Source organism: Thermobia domestica, chromosome 5 (genome assembly GCF_964235325.1).
Source record: "Thermobia domestica chromosome 5, izTheDome1.hap1.1, whole genome shotgun sequence".
NCBI lineage: Eukaryota > Metazoa > Arthropoda > Insecta > Zygentoma > Lepismatidae > Thermobia > Thermobia domestica.
In genome coordinates, this window is record NC_137458.1 from 59,151,303 (window position 1) to 59,176,228 (window position 24,926).

At 35.6% G+C, this 24,926-nt stretch overlaps 1 protein-coding gene across 2 annotated transcripts in view; it reads right to left on the minus strand.

The window, feature by feature from the left end:
- Positions 1-24,926, minus strand: part of LOC145685927 (uncharacterized) — a 196,326-nt gene that overhangs the window by 42,401 nt on the left and 128,999 nt on the right. For both annotated transcript variants that reach the window (XM_081758701.1, XM_081758700.1), the window contains 3 exons: positions 20,597-20,704; positions 12,487-12,546; positions 6,257-6,350 (listed from right to left, as the gene is read on the minus strand). In XM_081758701.1, the coding sequence (XP_081614827.1) occupies positions 6,257-6,350; positions 12,487-12,546; positions 20,597-20,704 (262 nt within the window). The remainder of the gene's footprint in view (positions 1-6,256; positions 6,351-12,486; positions 12,547-20,596; positions 20,705-24,926) is intronic.

The following is a 24,926-nucleotide window of genomic DNA, read 5'->3' on the forward strand; positions in this document are numbered from 1 at the left end:
AATCAGTACGCTAAAACTGAGGTATTAAATTACAAATTTAGTACCGGTACGTAGATATCATTGAAAGTCCAATCCAAGCTAATGTTGGAAGCTTCGTAGGCAATCGATAAATTTTGCCAATTTCTATCAATATATTTAAGCAATCTTGGCTTCTTTATAAAACAACACGCATTTAGGCATGCAGAAATATACAATTTGGTTTGTTTCGTATATTTAGGCTTAACATCCTTACGAAATACCGAGGTTATCAAGGAGAAGACTTTCGCTTAAACTGACATCCGAACCGCTACTTGGGTTACGCATGAAAGAAGGTTTGTGGTTCGACCGAGAATTGAACATGGGACACCTTGATTAAAAGGTGAAAGGGAAATAAAACTATTGCAGGTGGTTTGATATCTGGAAACGTCACCATGAAGTTCACATGATTCGCATTTTTCATTCTTTTTATTTTTGTGATTTAAACCAGTTATTAAAAAAAAAAAAAAAAAAGTTGGTGTAAACCAGCCAACCCTAAAAGTAAACACTTCTTTTTAAAGAATACACAAATAACTAGCAAAATAGTATGTAGTATTTTTACTTCAAAATACTCCATACCCTCTTTTTGAAACAAAATAAAATTAAAATAAATCATAAGAGAAATATTTAGATTTATATGATACACTTAAAGGCTGCACATCTAGAGCTTTTGGTTCTGTATATTCTTGAAATTCTACAGTTAAGTTTTATAGAACCACCATCACAGTTTACCCAATCCTCAAGTTTTCCGAATTTTTAACAATAGGGATTCAACATATCATTACGGAACTCTCCCCCCCCCCAAAAAAAAAAGACTACGGAATATATTTAGGTTAAGCTAAATACAACTGCACAACAAACATGACTGAGTGATTAGCTTTTGTGCTTCTATCGGGAAGTCCGGGATTCAACCAGCATTTGACCATTCTGACAAAGCTTTTCTTCATTCCATCTGTGAATGTAGAAATAGTGCCTGTACTGTGAGTTGGGCGACTTCCTTTTTTATTGTTTTTAAATCGTTATTATTACTAATTACCAGCAGTGACGGTTTTGCGAAGGTTAAGGGGGGGCGGTCTTTCGGACTGAAGCCCGTTCCCCAAAGTTACGGAATGTCTGCAACAAACGAAATATCTATTATTTATGCCTTTACTCATAAACTTTAAGCTCCCGTCAAATAAAAATTACGCATGTTTAAAAAAACTAAACATTAGTAAGAAACCCTTCCCAAAATACTTTTCTAAATCCGCCACTGATTCTCAGTATAAAATGATTTTTAAAGTTGTATCCGGAAGATTATTGCTAAACATATAAACGAAACGAAATATTAGTTATGCCTGTACTCATAAACTTCAAGCACTTCCCAAATAAAATTAGGACTTTTTAGGAAACGAAACAATCAGAAAAACCCCTCCTAAAGTACTTTTCTAAATCTACTACTGATTATTTGTATAAATTGGTATTCAAGGTTGTGTCCGGAAAATTATTGCTAAATCACTTCACAGCTACAGTATAACAGAAATGTGGAAATACGGTTTGACGGATATATTGAAAAACGTACGCTTTGACGGATAAATAGAAAAACGGGCAAGTTTAACTTTTGCGCTAGAAGCTAGAGTACTAAAAGCTCTTAGAAATGAAACGCGGATGACAAACTAGAGAAGAAAAAAGATGTCGATAACTCAAAAGTTAAAATAAAGTTAAATAGCCTCTAAAATTACCCTCAAATACTACATTCTTCATGTTAGCTTTAATTCGTAAAACATGTGCTCCATCCATCTTGATGGTGAATTTCAGAGCGAAATATCACATTCAGGTCATGGAATTCTTATCTAACTATAGAATATACTTACTATAAGAAAGCTATTTAGATAGAAAAATCACGAAGTTGAAAAAAGCCAAAATTTCCAAAATTCTCGTTTTTTCCGCAAAAAAGCCGGCTTTTTATGTGAAAAAAACCATCGATTCAAAAAAGCCGGCTTTTTTGCATCTCTACTACTCAGTATCAGGTATGGATCTACTTCTACAACCTCTATCCAAGATATGATTCCTTTCCCTCAGCCATTTTTAAGTTACAAGAGTTTATTACAAATTTTTGCCATATACTATACATTGTAAATGCATTCAGATGTTTAGGTCGCTTGGGGGTCTGTTAAATATTCTTCGATTGAGCCCATTTTTTTCACAGATTAATTTGGTCCGACATAGAACCAATTTAGCGGTTGGGAGCAAGGAAATTCGGAAATCGAAAATTAAGGACCACCCGGTGTTCTAAAAATGGTGTCACACAGCACTATTCTACAGGGCAAAATAAAGCGAAAATGTTATGTGATGGAATGCCCTCCGGGGCCTCCTTCAGCCGCTATGGGGAATCAACATTTCACTATGTGACAACATCCCACATTAACTTAGAACCATTAGCATTGCTCTAAAAATCCACCAAACAGTTACATTGATTGTTAAGATAATAAGTGGTGCTAGTGACAACGTCTATTGACTTTAATTGTCATCTGCCAAAATAATCAATGTAATTATTTGATGAATTTGTAGATTTAATCTATGGTTCTTTATCTGCGACGCTGCCCCATAGTGCAATTCGCGTCTCCAAACGAGGACCCGAAAGGTACGCAATATTATATATATATTGGTTTATTTTGACCTCTATAGTAGTGCTCTGTGGTCCGTGGACGCCATTTTTAGAACATTTGATATATATACATTTCAGCAGAATGTCCGTTCCTCGCACGGGAAGAATAAGGTTTAAAGAAAATATTTGAAAGCTAGATACATTTTTCTGGTTCCGAATACTTGTCAATGCAAGTTTGATTTCGCTCAAATTATGCTGAAGAGTGCTCCTAAATAACGTTTTACTACTCAAGACAGAGTCAAGTCCTTTACTCGCATCCAGAAATAGTGGAATCTTTGAAATCTATAGAAGTCGTTGAGCAAAATTTTAGTCAACTTCCGTTATCTCAAAATACGCATTTTTAAAGGCTTCTACTATGTCAAAGTTATGTTGCAAAATCGCTTCCTTTCATCCGAAATCAAAAGTTAATTTCCGTTTCGTGGAAATTGTTACTATATCCCTCAAACTGTATTTTCCAAAATATCTACCTTAAGTCTTTTCCCAATGTCGATAATTAGCCAAATTCTCTTCCTGTTATCATTCATTATCATTCTTATTTCAGAACGAAGAGATTGGCAGGAGATTGTGGAGCATGAATGTTTCTGAACTTGTATGGTAAGTGACTTGCCAGGGCACATATGATGATTGTATCAATCATTATTCTTAATAAAGATGTTTATGTATTTAATGAGGTCATCTGTCAATCATATGTCATTAAAAGAAAAATCAGGTTTGATTTAAACTTTTTATTAACTATTGAGATGTTAAAAATTATTCCATGAGTTTGACTTCTTGATTTAAAAACAATAGGAATATCTTGAATATTGCGAGATTTTTATCGTTTAAATGTTTAAAGAAGCCTGCAAGAATTAGTTTTTTCTTGGGGGGGGGGGGAGGAAGAAAAAAAACACTTAACAGGAAACGATGGTTCAATGTAGCGTTTGACGATTATTCTACATTTGAAATGAAATATCTTTAAGTAGCTTGAAAATCCTTAGGATGCATAATTCTTAGGAGGATGTTTTTGGAAATTTATTGGAAGGATTCTTACTAGAATGTGATGACTTCTCTCAGCTTCCAACAGACTCGCAACTTTGGTGCCATACGCGTAGGCGAAACAGAGTTACACACCAGGAAATTTATAAATTTCTTCTGAGAAAATTCAAACGCTTGCGTTTAGCAAAACCTAGGCTGCAAAACCCTATTTCGTTCACCAAATACTTCATTCCATTCTTTTACAGTAGTCTTCTCCCCTAGATGCTCCAGGTAAAGGATGTGTTTTGGAATGCTCACAGTAGATCTTAACGTAGTTGGGTGATCCTTACTGGGACCCAGCTGGCGATCAGGCGGTGCCTCACCATGTCTGACATGTGTTTGACAGAGGTAGGTCTGGAGAGCTAGAAGCCAAGGTAGAAAAGATATGCGAAGAGTACGATGGGTTGCTCTGCCACTATGGAATGAGCGTTCTCATTCTGGAGGGTGGGAACCCACCTGTCAGGAAGCCAGCATGCACACTTGTATAACTTAATTTGCTAATTTAAATAAAATATGTCAATTGCCATTACAGAACTTGTGGAGAATAATTAAAGATGAATTTATCCACCTGCAAAATTACATGATCATCTACTCTTACATATTCTATTAACAAGCTACTCTCTAATGAGAAAATTTTAGCAAATAGGAAAAAACATGGACTTGGTCAATGTCAGTTTTGGGTAATCGACCACGCTCAGGAAACTCTGAGGTGTCACCATCATCTCATTCTGACGTCAGAGTCTCATTCTGTCCAGTCAGGTCAAAAGCAATTGAGAGAGCACGATCTTGGGTCTTTGGATCTCAACCACAACGCGAGACACATCGGAGTCTCCCTGCCTTTGGGACCGGCATTCAATGCCATGGTTGTTTGTTTGACAAGTTTTCATCATGGACTTCATTAAGACAACCCAACCTGCAAGTCACTGGAACTTTGAGGACAGCGCCTAAAGATCACCTACGAGTAAGAGGGAGAAAATTGGAACTACTTCGAATTAGAGTGAAACTGTTGTAAATTAGTTGCTATTCCTTTGTTCTACCATCTATTCCTTAACGCCCTTATTGCTACCAATTTTCAATGAAAATGCATTGGTTATTTTTTTATTATTTTAACACTAAATTCATATTCATTATCTTGTCTAATTTTGCTCATGGTTCTAGTCGCCTAAGACTAGTGGTGGAGTCGCCCCCATTTAGTATGTGCTTTATTGCTATAAATTTGGTATTGTTATCCCGCACCTCTTAGGTGCCTCTCGTTTCTATCCCGACAGTTAAGTGATGTTGGAACACAAGGAACTATTTCAAAAACAAAAACTTGCAATATATTTTACCTAATTGGGGGATCATTATATAACATATGTACGTAAGATCTTGTTATATTATGTTGCGTATGATGATATTAACAATCTCGATTACTGTTATTAATTTTGGGGGGGGGGGAGATTATTCAGGCACAATACGTATTTGAATATTACTTTGGATCTAGAATCTATACTTACCAATATTGAACGGCTATAATTGATTATTTAATTATGTTACGAAACACATCTTTACATGTTTGAAACGTGAATTTATAATAAAATATTCTAAAAATTATTCTAAAAATTACTATTTTTTTAAAAAAAATGTATGAGAAATAATTAATTACATAATCAGATTTAAAAGTAACTGAAAATGAATAAAAAACATTTCCGTCTGTATTGCGGAAGAAAGTAACTGTTACAAAGCTTATTTTTTAATTAGGGGTTGTTTTGCGCTCACGTTGGCAACACTGTGTGCTTGGCGTTTTGTGCATGTGCGTTAGTGACTGACACACCCTGCACGCAAACAGACGCCACTTACACGTTGGGAAACGATTCATGTAATTGTAATAGACAATGAAAGTGGTGCAAGTGATTGAAAATCCCGTCGAGTATGAAATATAATTAGTGATCAGGTTTTTGACATTTATCACCAGTTACGTGAGGTGTATGATGAGAATGTTACGTATGAACCCAAAGTGCGTAAATACGTACGTCTGTTTAGGGCTGGTCGCACGAGTATCATGATGAACAACAATTAGGACTCAATCATCACAGACTCATTAATACATGATGTCAAGAAAGCGACAAGCAGGAGCGGAGAGCGGATGGACCTCCCACCGTAGAATGCGAATGTCGCCCCTAGCGATTATCACCTATTCCTCCACTAGAAGATATTCCTCGCTGAGAAGCGATTCAAAAAAGACCGATGAAGCCAAACAGACCATGAAAGATTCGCTGTCTGAACTAGCGATAGATTTCTTTGATGAGGCTTTACAGAAGCTCGTCTACCGCTACAACAATCTCAACAACTATAGAAACTGCGCTGAGAAGTAGATTTATGTATATATGAACAGGCACAAGGGTAATTAAATTTCTTCCCTTGAGTATTTTCGTTTTATTTTTAAACAGCCCCTAATTAATAATTAAATGTTCTCAACGGTCCCTCATTTGAGAACATTTTCTACGCCATCATTATTGTCTTTTAATAGAGAATGTGTCAGGTGAATATCATTACAGACTAACATAATACCAAAACAAAGGCATTTATTACAAAATGACTCACCAAATGAATCTCTGATACCACAATAATCGCCATCAAAATTTTCCTTACATCGTAACCACACCTCATATTTACAGCGCTCGTCTTTAAGGATTACCTATAGTTAGATAAAACATAAGTTAAAATAATCAGCGATGCATATACACTGAATGGGCAAAAAATCAGATATATCTAGGTAGCGAAAAAGTAATTTCGTGGTGACGCAAATCGATGCGATAACTGAATATAGCTGTGTTATCAGTCAGTATTAATCTTTTAACATACCTGGTGCGGGTGTTATGGCTAACTGAAACAACTCAACCTTGTTTGAATAAGGGTATGATTGTCGGTGTCCTAATGGTAGATGCGAGAATATCCTAAAGTGTTGTGGTGACAGTGTTCCAAACTCAATAGTTTCTCATGCGCATCATGAATGGCTGAGGCAGCAGAAAATTTACAAAAGTCGCTTTCAAAGCGTAAAACGAACGTGGGGAAAAGGAGCCGAAGACAACTCAGTAGAATTTACAGGTAAATAGGAGTACTATTACAAGAGCACATCTAACAGCTTACATTAATGTTGGCAACCGATACCCGTCTTACAAGACACTATTTTTCGAAATCTAACATGAATGGATTATTCCAGCCCACGTTGTAAGACAATGCCATGTTAACAGCAAGAATTATGGAATGTTGCCTACAATTTGCCAAGGATGACAAACTGGACTGTCAATCAGTGGAAGAGGATTGTATGATCCGATGAATCCCTTTTTACTTATTCTATCTTAATAGCAAGATCAGTAAAAACAGGAATCAATGAGCCCTTAGTGTTATGCATCGGAAGTGCAGGGGGACTGCACATAAGTTAGCATGCGGAGACTTTTTGTTTGGATGGACTAGATTCCCTGATAACTGCTGATGCTGCTCCAGCATATGGACGCCACGGACTACTTGCAATCTGTCGGTGAACACGAGCATTTCTAATTCAACTGGCATTTCCTGTAGGACATGGCTTTTTTTCAGCTGCTGTCATATCAGAGTAACATATGACAATTAGTTTACACTGTTCTCTCTTGCTCCCCCTACTCCCACCAGGTCCTGTTGAAGCCCTCGTCTTAATTTTTGAATATATATGGGATACGGTGGAGCTGCAGGTTCAAGCACGATGCTCCCAACCAGCCAATTTGGTGGAACTGAGACACTATCCTGCCTGCATTCAAGAATGATGCCAAGACTCTGTAGCATCTTTAGCAGAACGAATCAAGGCAATTCTGCAACGCAGAGGAGACCGCACGAAGTACTACATAGATGTCTCTAATTCTTTGCCCAATCGGTGCATATGTCATTAATATCGATCATAATACACTTATATTTATAAACGATCCTAGGAGTTTAGGAACAAGGAATGTATAAAGCTTCAGGCTCAAGACAGTCGGGATTTAGGACTCCACAAGAATATGTTAAGTCTATTCATCAATTTATCATATTCCATTAAGAAAGAAACAAAAAGTAATACACTTCTTTACAAATATTTTTCTACTTCAACGCCATATTTCACTGCAGCTTGGGGAAAACGACAGAGTAACGAATTAACACAATACTGACGACATGCCTTAATGACACTGTTATAAGGATGAACGTAGAGCTTAAATACTACAATATTCAGTGCCATAAAGACACATGTACTCTACCGATCTCGTATTGGTATCTTAGTCTTATCTCAGAAATGAATTGCTTGACACAGAAATACGTATGTTTTATATTTGAGTTTAATTATCTTTCATTGAACATTTAGGAAATGTAGAGTGTGCTTAATGTAGTGTATCGAATTTGCGTATGAAATGAACATATTTCTCTGTCGCTAACCTACTGCTGATGATGTAGATGGCTGCCCTGTTATGAACCTGGAAACGGCTCGTCCTTATAGATCGAAAAGTGAGACTAGAGGCGAAGTCCACTTGATTCACTACTTACCCAGTGCAATAGAGAATTAGAATAGATGGTAACTGAAAGTGCTGCTTCTCTGAGGATAGGTTGAGTTCAGAGTTAACGTTGCAGATTATAATTTTATCTCTGAGAGGTTAAAGTGTTGGTCTGCTAGTTACGGGTGACTATACTGGAGATAGAATTGCATGAAACTAGGAAGTCTTCAGTTTATATATAAAGGACGTGGGAAAGTACTGCTTGTGGTGTCTCAAATTCAATATCTCGATGTATGCAGAAAAATGTTAGTTTGAGAGAAATACGTTCATCAGCATAAGTAACTAGAACATCCTTACAGATTGTTAAATTTGTTGCATATACTGTTTCATACGACACGAAAGTTTTACAATGGAGACAAACAACATAATTCACATATGTAGGCTAATCTTTTCCGACTTGTCTAGACAATTTAACAAGTGGATAGAGAAAACAAAACAAAGAAGTCCACGTGCGTGAAATAAACATAAAGATTTCGATAAAATTAGAATATTGATTTTCACTTTTACTTGCTGCAAGCACAACACTCTAAGACTTGCATCTTCTAAGTTTGTTTCGTATGATATATCAAGATTGTTATTATTATTATTTTAGCTTAACGTTCCACGATTATGCTCCCAGGCTAAGGGAGACGGTGATGATGATAATGAATCAAACAATGAAGAAAGTGGGAAAAAACGGGAGAACCGAGAGAAAATTCACGAATACAATGATTGTCGATTTGGTGCGAGTCATACTCAAACCAAGAATTTCGCGTACCAGAGATAAGCGTTCTACCACTAAGCCACCACGACCTTCCCACAAAGATAACTATATTTAGCTACATGTTAAGATATGAAAAAAAAAATAGTTTGTAAATTAATTTGTTTTAGTTAAACAGGAAGGGATACATACATACTCCTAATATCACTGACGAAATCGCCTATGATTACACTTGAGAATTATTAAAACATACGATAAGTGAATAACATTATCTAAAACATACAAGGAAGTTTTTAAAGTTTAATGCCACACAAAAGTACATATATAGAAATGGCTTAACTTATTCGTCGAGAATGAATCTCATTTTAATTACAATATTTGGCACAATAAACTCTCTTTTCGCTGGCAACATCACAATTTTGCGGTCTCTGACACACCTAATTTGACTGATTAGGGTTTCAAGAAGTTCTTCTCCATTAAGGATATAATAAGATAGGCCTACTGCGTAAAAAGAGATTGTCAGTTACGGGGAACAAAGTCGGGAAACACGCAAACTTTAACACATTTCAATTTTCTAATTTGTATACAGGAAGAAATATTTGATTCATCAACTAATAACCTGAGTTCAATTCTCTGTGCCGTATTTTACGGACTATAAAACGCACTTTTTTTCTTCGAAAAATTGCCTCCAAAAATTGCATCTTATACTGGAAATTAATATAAAGATGCCCAGTGTAAACATTCCCCTCAGTCTTAAAAATGGCCATATATTATTTCGGTGCTGCGAGGAACCTATCTCTATCTGGCACCATTGGATTCACCTGGCAGCAGCAGTACACTGATGCGACGAACATGAGTTGCGAGGATTCACAAGCTTGCCATAACCCTGTCTCCCTCCCGCCCCGCCATCACAAACCCAGAGCCACATACCGTAAACACTGCGAAAAACTGGAAACAAGGCGAACCATAACACCTCTAACATGCGACAACGGAACTAACCAGTCGATCTGTTAGTCGACAACCCATAACGTCAGGCTCGAAAGCCGAAGGCAGCACCAACCCACTTACGACAAAACATCGTTCCCTACCAAAGATTGATTAGCTTTTTTTTCGCCATGCAGGCGATACAAACTAATTTCAATAGCGCACAGTTCAGTTCTATAAACTAAGATTTTTTTAGTCTGGCTTTGCAATATAATAATAAAAATGGTAAAAATGTTACGGTATTTAAAAAAATGCTTAAAAATTAAGGTGCGTCCGTAAAATACGCTAGTTTGACGATCAAATTTCTCCTTGACCTACGTGTCTTCTTTCCATCTTTCAGATCAGTAGAAAGAACGATCCCCTGGACGTTTCTTCCTTGTTGATTTGCTTCACTAAACAGCATCTTGTAGCCACTTCCTTGCTCTCTTGCATTACCTTTTCATCTTGTTTCTTGCACGCACAGCATCCCCAACTTTCTTCTTTCCATCAGATTTTTCTGTCTTCCTCGTCCATTCATCGTTCCGACATTAAGTGTTCCCACTGTGTTTCTCGCTCGTGGATTAGCTTGTTTAACCAAGCCCTCCTTCTTACTTACTTACAATAATTCATTTCCGATTAAATAATATTATAATCACTCGTCTTTGTAGTCTTAAATGATTGTTGAATTCTTAAATGTCATGTGTCTTCTGTAATTTTTATATTTAATCAGAAGCAAGTTCCTGAATATAGCCTTTTAGAAAGTCACAAAATAATATTTTAAGAAAGAAAAAAAAAGTATTCCGGACTTTACCAAAACTTTCCCTTGAAGAGAAAATATGTTGTGTGTCGCCGATGACTTGTAAATGTTATCTTTTAAGTAACTATCATGTATGCCTACTCTGTACTTCACAATATTTCCTCATATCAAAATCTCCTGGGCGTATTGCAAAATTCTGAAACATGGATATTTACATAAAAACTAGTTCCTAAGTGATTTCTTTAACTGATTACGACGGTATGTTGCATAGTTTTGTAGTTATTTTACCATCTTCTTCGGCAGCTTGTAACTTGGAAAAGATGCATTTCCCGTTCTATATTTATAAACATACAGAGGGTGTTCAGTCTACATTTGCCCAATTTCGACTTCCCTAAAAAATTAGAAGAATCCATGGCGCCAGGTCCGTAAGTGCTCGATGTGTTTCCCTTTGTTCCTAACAATAGCCCGACAGCGTAATTTCCACTGTAATAGGCTTCTCTGAAGAACTGGGAGGGGAATATTGTCCCATTCCCTTTGCACACCTTTTAAAAGTTCTTCCACAGTAGTCACACGCCGTTTTCCCAAAGCCCGCTTCAGCAATCGAAATCCACAATAGTCCATAGGACTTGCATCTGGAGATTTAACAGGTACCTCATTGAAAGGTATCACCTGTATACCACTTGCCTCCTCCATCTCCCTGTAGAATGCGAGGGACGATCGTGAGGTATGTGATGAGGCCTTGTCCATGTGAATGCGCACCAGATTGGCGTCATTTCCGTACATTGTTGGAATCTCAAGCTCGTAGATCGGCCGCATGATCTGCTCCTGAAAATACTGCGAATTTATTTTGCAGTTCTTCGCCACCCTACGAATCTTCAGTTTACCTCGGTAACAGTAGCCAGTAACGACCATGAACCCTTTTGGGAAGAATTCTTTACAGACACGGACCCACCTTCTGAAGTTCTTGCCGCCTTTCTCTCGGTACATGATGGCTCTCGGTTTGCCGTAGTCGGAAAGGTAAATTCATGCTTCATCGAGCGTTACAACGTACATCCACCTTTGTTTTGCCAGATACCGCTCGTACAGCTTCCGGGCGTTACACTTTCGTTCCTTTTGGTAGGCATCCGTGAGAAGATGGCCGCGAGCTTTCATGACTTTTTCCAGCTTGAGTTGATGGTGTACCGTGCGGTTCACAGTCCCCAAAGACACGTCAAGACGATTAGTCATACACCTTTGTGTTGGCGGATTTTCTTGCATTGCCATTTTGCGAAGTTTCCTCTGCATGGTGGAGGTGCCTTGGTGCATTCCCGCTTCCTAGGCAACTTCGTTGGTGATCCAAATGGTGGAGCTTCGTTGCCCTTGTACTTTTTAATAACATTTTTATTCCACTTAAACTGATGTTGCAACCATTCTTCTTGCACTGTTTTCTAATGACAAACATTAAAGTGGGCGTCATAAAGAGCCGCAACATAATCTTCCCAAAACCGGCTTAGTTTGGGCGGCATTTTGGTCACAGAGCGGAAACCCACACACTTGGAAACAAATTTAACACAACACTCACAACAATGGTCCTGTTTTGTGCGTTATTGTCGTCCGCGCGGAAAAACAACTCCGTTCACAGGAAGCCACTGCACAACACTGCAGGACGCCACGAGCCATGTCGGGTGAGTCCATTCTGCCCGGGAGGGGGAAGGAACGAAATGGGCCAAACGTAGGCTGAACTACCTCTGTATTATTTCGTTTCTTTCGAGATCCCCTACGTCATGGCTATGTCCGTTGTCGCCAATATTTCAGCACCCAGTATACATATACATGTATCACAAGAAAAATAAAATACAAAAATAGCAATACTTACCTCTAAGGAATAATTACCCGGAGCAGAGTTCTTAAGTTCACACACGAGAGTATTATTCTCCTACGAAATACAGAAAAAAATTATTAAGCAAAATGGCTTTGTTTGTTAATTTTTTGAAATTTAGCGTCCCTTTTCAATACCATGGCTTGTATGACACATGAACCTACTGTTTCAGATAGAATCTAATCCACTGTAATCCGTTCAAATTACAATTCTCTCCCATCGGGAATCGAACCCGAGACCACGTGTACCAAAGGCGTGTGTGTGTTGGCTAAAAGACCAGCGAGTATGCCATCACTAAAATATAATATAAAATTGAACTGTACGTGGTTACTATCTTTACTTGGGTTTCCTAGTTGTCAAATAGTTACCCCCACTTTGATGTGGTTATGGGTTTGATTTCTGGTTGAGCAGAAAAACTTCATTAGACTATAGATATTGTTATATGTGTGAGTTTAATGTCTCCCTTCATCACCAAACGAGGAAGCGGGTCTGCAAATTGAGAAAGGGCCACAGATATTCCCACTAAGAATCGACTCTGGATCTCTTGCATTAAAAACGAAAATCATTATTTATTCAGCGGGAGATCTAGACTACATATGATAAATGTGTAAATTCAGTGTTTTATTACTATTAAGCACATCTCTTTCTTATTAACTAAAGCTGTACTTACTAAAAACAAGAGTTACTGTCTTCTTTAGCAGGGATTCTTTCAGAAAATTAACATAGCTAGACTAACTACATTACTGTTGATTATCCTTACTGTATTCTTAAAATTTGGTTTGAAGATACAAAAGCTTTGAAGAGACGACAGTTTTAAAATTTTCCAATTTTCCGTACCCAAATTCGGTTATCAGTGAAGTAAAAATAGAAGAAAGGTGAAGCAAGCGAAACTTTAAGTCAATGGTTCATTAATTATTAATTGATAGCTTCACAGGAAACACGTACATTTACAGGATGTAGGAGATTGGCATAGTTACAAAGAGAATAAAATAAAAATAAAAAATAAATTCTGGAAGTACTTAAGTCGTTTTTACAATATAATCAACGATGATAAAGTCAGTCTAGCAACATTAATTTTCTGAAAAGAATTCGTGCTAAAGAAGGCAACGCTGTTTAACTGAAACGTTCACGTTAAGATTTACCATCTAGATGCTTTTGATACGCATACCTTTAGTTAGTAAGTAATATGTACCTATTTAATCATTCAACACCTCTTTCTTAATGGAAAACTTACTTCCTAGATAATTGATAGATACGAATACCATCATATATGGAAAGAATTAACTTTTCTTTTACAAGACAGGCGAATACTGTATGTAACTTGAAATTTTCCAAGACCAATATTCAACATTCTTTACAGATTTTATGAAGATAAGACCAGCAAAAGGATCACTGGTTCTGAAATGAGAATAATTTGAGGTACTACCCGAGAACATTTGAAGAAAGCTAATAGTATTTTGAAATTCTTTCAAGTACCATTCATTGGATTTTATTAGATACAGGTTTTAAACTCAATTCGAATTTTTCAATTTTGCACTCGTATTTTAACTGTAATCACATTATCTTGACTAGTACATTTGGAATGTTAAGAGTTATTTATATACTTTTAATTAAGTTCAGAAAACTACTATCCTGATTACCATTTCATTAGTTAGATAACTAGATGATTTAAATGAATAAGTCGAAATCAATTTTCGATTAAATAATCCCTTTATGGATGAGTCACTCCTGTGCGTGTGATCCCGACGTGCGTACTAAGTTTGAAGCTGATAAAAAAATAGAATACTGGTTCGGACTCCATTTTAACAAAGTTCGGTTCTGCCTCATACAGCTTTGGTGCTGAAAAAAGAATTTTAACTCTAATCAATAATTTATTGATTCAAGAAACAAACTCGTAACTGCATACTGAAGTTCTTTACAAAGAATTATGTCAGAAATTATGTATGAATGCTGACAAAAGAAAATAATGTATTTCTTTCATTCTCGTTCTTATGAATTTAAATTCATTCACGAAATAAATTGGTGATAAAACAGTGCTTTAAAGAAGCACGTCTATTGTCTGGGAAATAACAAAATACACTTCACGACTCCTATTTAGTAAGTTTGTTTGAAGGCAAAGGGACAAATGAAAATGCAATGAAATCTTTCAGTTTAACGTCCCACAATTATGCTCTTTAGGCTAATGGAGACGATAATTAAGGCAAGTGAATAATGATTGAAGAATTGGTGGAATAAGAAAGTGGGAGGAAACGGAGTATTCCGGAGAAAACCCACGATCACAATGTTGTCAACTATAAACTTATTTGGCCGGGGTTCGAACAAGGGACCCACGGACCAGAGATAAGCGCTCTACCACTTAGTTACCGTGTCCCTCTTGAAAGCAAAGGAAAATCCTATATTCATGAAACCATCTCACAGTAAGTAGTATACATTCTACAATATTTTAACGTTCAGTAAAAAGAATTCAAAAGATAATACATATAACAATCGATAAATTTCATTTAGCTGCACAAAATGATATGCGTGTGTGTAAATTCTCATGTGTAGTTTTCGAGAAAATTGATAACAAGTTTCATTTTTGTAAACCTAAAATCTTATGATGTCCGAAAATCAACTTTTTAATCATGACACTACCAGAACACCAGTATACACTATAGTTAATGAGATATGATCTAATCCGTAATCTTTGTATTACTATGATATTGTTTAGAGATAAGACATATATCAATCGACAGATCATATTAAGATTAATAAAATGACAAGTTTGGAGGCGAATTATTGTGCACAATTTTTGAAGAAAAAAAAAAAAAACGGATAAATAATCGTTCGTTGGTAATCTGGTGCAGCTGACAGTTTTTATTCTGCTGGAATAGTTTCTTTTCTTATTAGTTTATGTATTTTACAGGAAAAACCTAAACTGTTAGGTAGTAGATTCTATTTATTGCTGTTTGATTTTTTAATTTATAGTATTTTATAGGAAAAACATGGGCTGTTAAGTAGCAGATAGTATTTATTGCTATTTGATTTATTAATTTATTATTTTATAGGAAAAACATGAACTGTTAAGTAGAAGATTGTATTTATTGTTGTTTGATTTACTAATTAATGTATTTTATAGGAAAAATATGAAAATGAAATGTTAAGTAGCAGATCATATTTATTGTTGTTTGATTTATTAATTTATGTGTTTTATAAGAAAAAATAGAACTGTTAAGTAGCAGATTATATTTATTCTTGTTTGATTTATTAACTCGTGCTTTATGAAAAAAAAAAAACTTAAGTAGCAGATTGCATTTATTCTTGTTTGATTTATTAATTTATGTATTTTATAGAAAAAACATGAACATGAACTGTTAACTAGCGGATTGTATTTATTGGTTTGATTTATGAATTTATGTATTTTACAGAAAAAACATGAACTGTTAACTAGCGGATTGTATTTATTGGTTTGATTTATTAATTTATGTATTTTATAGGAAAAACATAAACTGTTAAGTAGCAGATTGTATCTATTCTTGTTTAATTTTTCTTAACAGTGATGAACATACTACTTGTAAAATAAAATAAAAATGGGTAGATGACCTCCTTCAACTCTTATCTTTCTTAAGTCTGGAGAACAAGTTTTCGGATAGTAATGATCACCGATCTTACTATTTATAACATTTCAATGAACGTGTGACACATAACCCAAACTTCTTAAAGCTCATCCGTAATCCCACCACATTCATTCTCTTTCAGTAGAGAAATTATTTGCATTATTACGATGAAACAAAATTTCTAGTTTTACATCCCACATTATACACTGAGGCTAAGTGTATATGACGATAATAATAAAATGGTGGAATTCAGAAAGCGGGAGGGAATACAACCACCCCAGAAAACCCATGCACATGATGTTTGTCCACCCAAAGCTCACTGGGTACGAGCTGGGATCGAACCAGGTACCCCATGTACCAGAGATGAGCGCTCTACCACTGAGCCACCGCGGCTCAAATCACGATATGTATATCGTCCACCGTTATATTGAAAAACAGACCTTCAATGATATGACACTACGTGATCACCTACCATACACATACATTTTGAAGGTGACGTGGTACTTCGTTAATACGAAAGGTTGTCACTTGACCAACAGTGGCAATTTTAACTATTGATGGAGGGCGGAGGGGTGTGACTTTTTTTTCATTGTTAAGGAAAATAAAAAAAAAAAAATCACGCCTTTAGTTTTCAAGATAACAAATTGAGACTTTCCATACGAATTGTCTTTACCCTAGGGTATTCCTCAATTTTTTTTTGAGATTCTTACGTGAAACCGGGTCCGGGTCCGAGGGACGCATGTGTTCCGACGGGGTGATTTTTTCAGAAAAATTTCCGTTTTTTTCCCGATTTTTCCGGTTCAGGTGTATGATACGGACATGTGAGTGGTACCATTGGTAAGGGCTCGTTATACTGAAGAAAACGGTGTTTGACCCATGACTCTAAATCAAATGACGCAGTATATTTTTGAAGTATTTTTGTATATATATATCAAAAACATGGGTCACCTTCAAACTTTCCAAAATTCTACCGACCTTACTTTTCAAGATAAAAGATTGAAATTTTGCACACGTATTATGTACATGACAGCGTGTGAACCCAGGCTCGGGCCAGAGGGGCGCAAAAGTTTCGAAGTATTTTCAAAAAGTGCTCCGGCTTTTCCCGACTTTCCCGTTTCAGGTGTATAATACGGACAAGCGAGTAATACCGTTGGAAAGTATGCTCTATCCTGAAAAAAAAAAAAGGTATGAACCATGACCCTACGATAAATAGTAATGAAGCAGTAGCTGTTTGAGTGAAAGCCTAAAATTCATCTCAAGAAATGGAAATCCTAAAAGGGTTCATTACAGCATGTTAATATTTCTAATTTGTAAATATTTTGAAGACAATTCATTTAGTACAATTGCTTTCTCCGTAAAAATATTTCATACAAATAAATAGTTTTAGGTCATCCTTGTAAAAATATTTTTGTAGCAGTAACAACAAAATAATTAGCACAAAATAATAGTGTGTTTGCACCCCCACTTGGCAAAAATAAGGTTAATTTTAAAATTTTTCATTTAAACCCTACAATAGTATTACAAAATTAGTGGATTTGAGAAATAAGTACTGGACTGTCATTTGGAAAAAAGGTTTAGAGAACCTGATTTTAAGACTTTTCGACGAAAAACACATACATCAATATTGTCCTCTGTATTTTTCATTAAATTGCTTTGGTTTCCCCTTGACAAGGTCTTTCATCACTGACTCCGAAAAATATTCAAAAGATTTGAGAAATGCGCTTTATGATGTTTCAAATATATGAGACAAAAGGATTAATCATGTATCTAGTCCAAAATACATTTCTAGTTTCAACACACAATTTATAATTCTAGATAGCTATGATATATAGTAATAATTTTAACATTAAGGGCATAGGAATAAAGCAGGAATGAAATGTAACCAAGTTAAACAAGGATCAAGTTACAGAGATGGCTAGGATAACGTGTTTTTCGGTATCTACTATCACAGAAGCTTTTTAAATATTCATAAATAGACATCTTCAATCATACAAATATAATAAAAAGCACACAAAAACTTAAAGAGATTATAACTTCAAATAATAATTCAAGATATTTAACAAATTTCTATCTATGCCCTTTCGATCATGGTTCACTTATAAACTTTCACTTTTTCATCGTTACACTTTTCCACACTATTTGTACTATTTGAAGAGGGGGGGAAAAGGGAGAACAGCAGCTCCAACGAATTACTTCACAATATTCTACAGGAGTAGATAACTAGTTGATGTTTCTTCTTTCTAACACAAGTGCACACTGTCCGTTAATAACGTAGTTTCTCAGGGTGGCTTATGTGCTGTTCTTTCAACAGGGGAAAATCCTGACGGGTTGATGGCAGTTTGTTCAAATACTCAGGATAAGCAAACGCAATTGTACATATAAAACATATAGAAACCATCTCTAAATAAAATATTTACTTCCAGCAACCCTGATTCTCTTATCGGAGCACTAAGTTTCGCAAGAGAATTGATGATTTCAGTTTCTCAAGCATGTAAATATTGCTAACTAACTAAATGAAAATATGCAAAAACTCATTAAATATTTATAAACATCATACATATAAGAGTGCTTTAATTCAAATAAACTGTGATTAGCAATAGTGTCGACTGTGGACTGGTGCTTGTCTGTTTTGGTCACACCTGCTGCTATGAAAATAGAATTGAAATGAAAGAATGCTTTGTTTTGTTGGTTACGAGGATTGAACAAAATTGCTTTCTCATTAATATTCACCAACATAAAGATTTTTTTTTCTAGAACATAAAAATATATTAAAACCGATTTTTCCTTAAGTTGCCTTAAATAGTCAGGGACAAAAGAGTATATATAACCGGGAAGCGCTTATAAGTGATTTTGAAATGAAGTATAACTTACTGTTGATGATATTACGTATGTAAATAATAAGTGCTATTACTAACGACTTTAAAGAAAAAGAAAAGAAAAACGCAACGACAAGAATTAAAAAAGAAGAAAAAAAGCTTTTAATTACGGAAAATGTATTTTCCATTTATCAATATTCATCTACAAATGTAACAGAGAAATAAATCTGGTAATTACTCTTAACGTTATGCTATGAGTACTCATTTTGCATGAGTATTTGACCACATAATATTTCAAGACCCGCTTCTGTGCTCTTCGTCAGTCACTTGATGTACTTCTTTCAGTTTATGTTTTTATCCTGAAAGCTGTGGAAGGAAACCCAGGAGCAAGTACCCGTCAGTTGGTGGATGAGATCCAGTCATCACAAACCAGTGTCATTCGTCATCTGCATCAACTTGGTTTTCGCTCCAGGCAACCGAGAATGTTTTCCTATAAGTTGACTCCAGCTCAAACTCAACAACGTGTGACCTTTTGTGAAGAACTCCTTCGAAACCCAAATGACGACAGATTTTGGCAGAGGATCATCACGAATTACGAAAAGTGAATCTTTCTTCGTTATCCTCACACCGGTAAACAATGGCTTCGACCAGGTACCGAGACGCGACCTGTCGTACAATGGGGGAGTTTTGAAGAGAACACAATGCTCTGTGTGTGGTGGAATTTCGAAGGTCTTGTGCACTGGGAGATCGTTCCACATGGCCATGCCGTAGATATTGTACGTTGAACAGCTGCAACGAGTATACGACATTGTTCGCCGTCGTTACCCAGTACTGGTGCACCGAAAGCGACTTCTCCTCCAATTTGACAACGCTCCATGCCACAAATCTAGGAGAGTCCACCAGAAAATTGTGGACATGGATGGCGTGGAAGTTTTACCACCCACCCCCTACAGTCCCGACCTTGTGTCATCCGATTTTCATCTGTTTCGTTCTATGGCACACTTCCTGCAGGGCAGACAATTCCATTCCGTGGTTGATGTGAAAACGGACATTACTGAGTTCTTTGCTTCAAAGCCTGCAGTCTGGTATCATCAGGGGATTGTGTCATTGGTGGAACGTTGGAGAAGGACCATACAGTGTGATGAGATATACTTCGTCAAATAGGCTTCTGTGGTACAGGGGGAGTCTGGTGCTGAACCTTACCCATAAACACGCTACGAACATATGACTCACATTGATATTTGAACGGTAAGAACTCATTTAGTTGGCCACCTGTTTTTTTATATTGAATGACTGAAATTAGAGTGCAGTGTTAGAAACAGACAAACAGGTATGTGAGTTCTTTGACTTATGAGTTCATTATTTGAATGATTGACGATAAGCGCACGAACGGCTTTTGAAAAAAACATTACATAGTTAAATACTGTTACAAAGTAAGAATAGTCATAACATTACGTTCAACTATAAATGTTCATATATCTGGTTTTTTTTTTTTTTTTTTTTTTTTTTTTTTTTGCGTGGAACTGTTTCATTCTTGGAAACTGGGAAATGTTACTGGGCATTTAATTAAAACTAACATCACATTTTATATTTCAAATTTGTTAAATTTCACTTTTCTGGTTCATTTTAAGCATTTCATTACGGATCAGAACGTACATACAATGTATGGCTAATGTACATTCATGCAATACTTACAACAATCTGAGATGATGTTGAATGTGATCTTGTTGTTACCTGCTTGCAACAATCCTCAGAGTCAACTCGAACTTCTTCTCGAATAGTTGTACAGTTTTTACCACCAACCTGAAATATATATATAAATTCCAATTCAGTTAAATTCAAACTTACAACAATTTCTTCTACATACACGGTACATAAAATGAATTGAATATAAAATAAGACACAAACATATTGATTTATCTATCTATTTGAAAGAACAAGAATACAGAATAATAAATGCAACTAGCTCAAAATCCATTTAAAGATTTCATACTGCAAGATTCAGTACAAGCAATTTATTCCTACAACTGTAAGTAGTACACAGATTTACAAGATGGATAATCTATAGCAGAAATTACGATAGAAGACGTAACTAAATCTCTCTTCTAGGTTAAAGGGACATGAACAAAGGTTAGTTAGAAACTGTGATGTACTATTCCGACATTTAACTGGCATGAGGAAGACTTGAATTTTTTTGTTATAACAAATTAAAAACCAAGATTTTCTTCATTTACTTAAAACTGGGATACACCTCATAACAATAGGTTAATTAAGGATTGTATATTTATATTAGACTTTTGGAAATTTCATGACGGCCTTAGGGTGAGGTCCAGAAAATTGACCTATTACCCTTCTCCGCCCATTACATGGTAGTGAAACAGATATTTTTTCTGAAATCCGATGTTGCCAACAAATTCGAACTCCATGACAGCTCTCAGCTAAAATAGGAGAGGGTGAGTAAAAGCTGATCTCCGTTACTTGAGTAAGGAATGGAATGTTTTAAATGTTTTGGCGAAGAAAAAAGTAGCCTGGAAGCTGCGAGTCCTTCGTGTTGCTTTGTTATTTGACACTTCAACAGAATATCTTTCTTCTTCCGTTAAGAAGGAGCGAACCATATGTGCAGGCCAGTTGGTCAATGTTTGTTCATCTCCCTGTTCTCTATATAGAAAGAATGAAATAAACAAAGAAGGCAAGAAATACATTTTGGCATTTTTTTAAAAGATAAACATGAATGAATCTATTGCAAAAAAGCACGAGGAAAGTATCTTCAATTCTTCAATTCTAGTCGAATAACAATATCTGAAGCGCATGATGAAGAAGTAACTTTCTCATTTACATAATAGATAAGGCAACAAGATATCAAAAATTTACGAATAGTGTATTTCAATTATATTTTACATTTTATTAAATTACATTATTTTTAATTATTTTATTACATAATTACACTATATTTTACATCGATTATTTTTATAGAATTCTTCACTAGAGCATAGGCCGTCTAAATTAATTTTCTTTTACTGAGTTTTCCTCATGACACCGGAAGAACATAGACATAATATTAAATTTTCTTCTTTCTCTTCGTTATTTGATAGTGTTATGTATAGGCCACGGGGTATAGATCGAGTTACCCAGGATGACTATGGTTAGTTATTAGCGGAACAACTATTCTCATCTATTATATTATTATTATCGCTGAGAGGTATTTACGTATTTAATAGAGATCTAGGTATAGTTTGAATGAGTTTTAACATTATAATGAGAAATGGGGAAAAAATTTGGAAAGGATGCTGACAAATAATAAGTAAAAGGTAGTATCTCACAATTCGTTTGAGGGGAAAACGAAAATCGTGGACAATTCTGTCAAGATTTCTCGCATAATTCTGTAAACTTTCCAATTGTAATGTCAAATTTAGCACCAGGAAATGTTGTTTTACTATTATAGTTAATTTAATATGCTTTGTTTCGGATTGATTCCCGACCAAACACAAAATTTTCAGTTTTTAATCTACATCTTTAGATAATTGAATTAAGAAAGAGGGAACCTTGACCTAGCACAACAATCAAGAAAGCAATGTGATAACCACACATGACACAACTTGCCTTCGTTGTAACATTAAATTATTATTTTTATTACCGCTAATCATAAAATTATTTATTAACTGGCTGAAGAACCGGCGTTCACGGGAAGAGTAGATTTATGGAGAATATTTGAAATATGAATCATATTTGAACCCTTTTTTCGCATTTAGAACAGGTATTTAAATGGAAATTAAATTATAAAAGGTTAGACGACCCAAGTGCTATTTTCAAAAATTGATTTTAAACTGTTTAACAGCTTTTGACATATTCTATATTTGAACCCTTTCCCCCTAGGATACGCCTTTAATGAAAGTGACATGAAAGAAATCCGACTCTTATAAAAAAGTTCATGTATGTACACTTCTTATAAAAAGTGTAGGTAAAGTCACTTCTTATAAAAAAAGTTCATGTAGGTAATTTTCCTCGAATGAAATTTCCTCAAAACATGTCGCTCGTATTTCATGTTTAAGCAATAACTGCAGCATAATATGATATACTTTAAGAAATTGGAGTGAGAAAATTTAGTGGAGTGGCCTGTATCTTTTATTACATATTGAGAAAATAGTTATAGAATTTTTCCTCTTAAAGTGGGATTTCACAAAATGCTGGAGCAAATGTTCACTTACTTTTAATACTGAGTTTATATACTGTTTCATCTCCCTAACATGTCGCAAAATATCCTATTCTTGACATACAATTTAAACCCTATTCCTCCACCTTAGCATATACATTTTGATGACATAACAAGTGACTATCGTTTTACTGTAATTAAAACTTTCAAACTATGCGAATTCAAGAAGGAGATTAAAACATATTCTTGGGACACTAAATCGATTGCAAAAAGCCGTTTCTTGTTTTACTCATTTAAAAGCAAATATTTTACTCATTATTTAATTAATATTCTTAATTTTATCGAAACAAAGTTGAAATAAGCAAAATAAATAAATAATAACAGAATTCATTCTCCTTAATAGTTGAAAGTGGTGTATATTTTGTATTTTAATACATACTTTTTAAGAATAAATTATGACATTTGCATTAAATAGTGAATATTACACATGATTTCTTGCTATAGATAGATCAGACAATAAAAATATGGTGTACTCTGAAATATTAATGGTCGTGTACTTAAATTTTTTTTCTAGCATTAACAGAAAATAGAGCATGTACCTTTCGTTGGCGAGGGGGAGAAAAGAGCAAAGTGGAATCCCAAATCCACGGCAAGGGGGAAAAAGAAAGAGAGGAAAGTGACCTCCTAAACCCACGTGTGTAAGTCATAAATCAGAGTATAACAGAGACCAAAACTATGGCAACGTTGGTGGATACACATTTACTTACAATGTCACTAGTAAGAGGATACGAGTGTTCGGACATTGCCGAAACCACCCACGGAGAGCTTTCTTGTTCTTTCTACGACTTTATATAGACTATTATGCTTTCGTCCTTTGGGAATACACTGTCCTTAATACAAAATACACAGACTACACTCATACAAAGCTATGCCTGAAATGAATTTTGGAGAATTAAAAACAAAGAGCAAAGCAAAAATACACGTCACATTTGTAGACATAATTTGATACTAAAATATTAAAATAAAAAATCGGGTGAGTTAGAATCATGTTACATTGGAATTTTCCTATTTTGTTTCAGTTCACGGTGTTGCAAGACGAAAAGGTGGAGGTAAATTTCCTGGCTAGCTGCTGTAGTTACAGAGGTGCAACAGAGGAATTTAACCACCCACCCACGCACGCACACCACGACACGACACTGAAGCAGCAAAATTAGTACAGTGATTTAAGCAGATTGGTGGCGTGAACGATTAACTGCGTAGAAGGAGACAAAAGACTGCCACAGACAAAATGAGACAGCAAACCACCGTGGCGAACCCACGAATCTGTTGATAGAACACGGCATACACAAATCGCGTACGTGACGATGACATCTATACAATATATATGTGTTACTATACCTCAAAGTGGAAGGCTCTGATCATCGCCTACAACCCCGTATATGGGCACGTGACCGTACCAATAAACCTGACCTTGCACCAACTGTTTTGTTTCATGACAAAGCGTGTTAACGAGGAGGTTAACAAACAAAACGGGAGGATCTGAAGAGAAACACATCTTCATTAAATAGATTCTTCAAAAATAGAGGACTGGAATAAAATCATAGTGTAGTGCGGAATTCGGAAACAGAGAGTACACGGACTGCTTTTCATCGAAGGTACTCTTACTGAGAAGGGTTATGAACACCCTCTTGAAGAAGATGTATTCCTGAGAACGTTAAACATCGACGCAACTTCTCCGCAATGTCTTAAAAGAACAGTGCCCTCTTCATTACCAATTAATCCGGTTAACTGTCCCTGAATGGTTAGATGTCCAGTTTCCAGACACATGAATCGGTCATCGTGGTCCCCTTGAGTGACTACCACGGTCTCCAGATC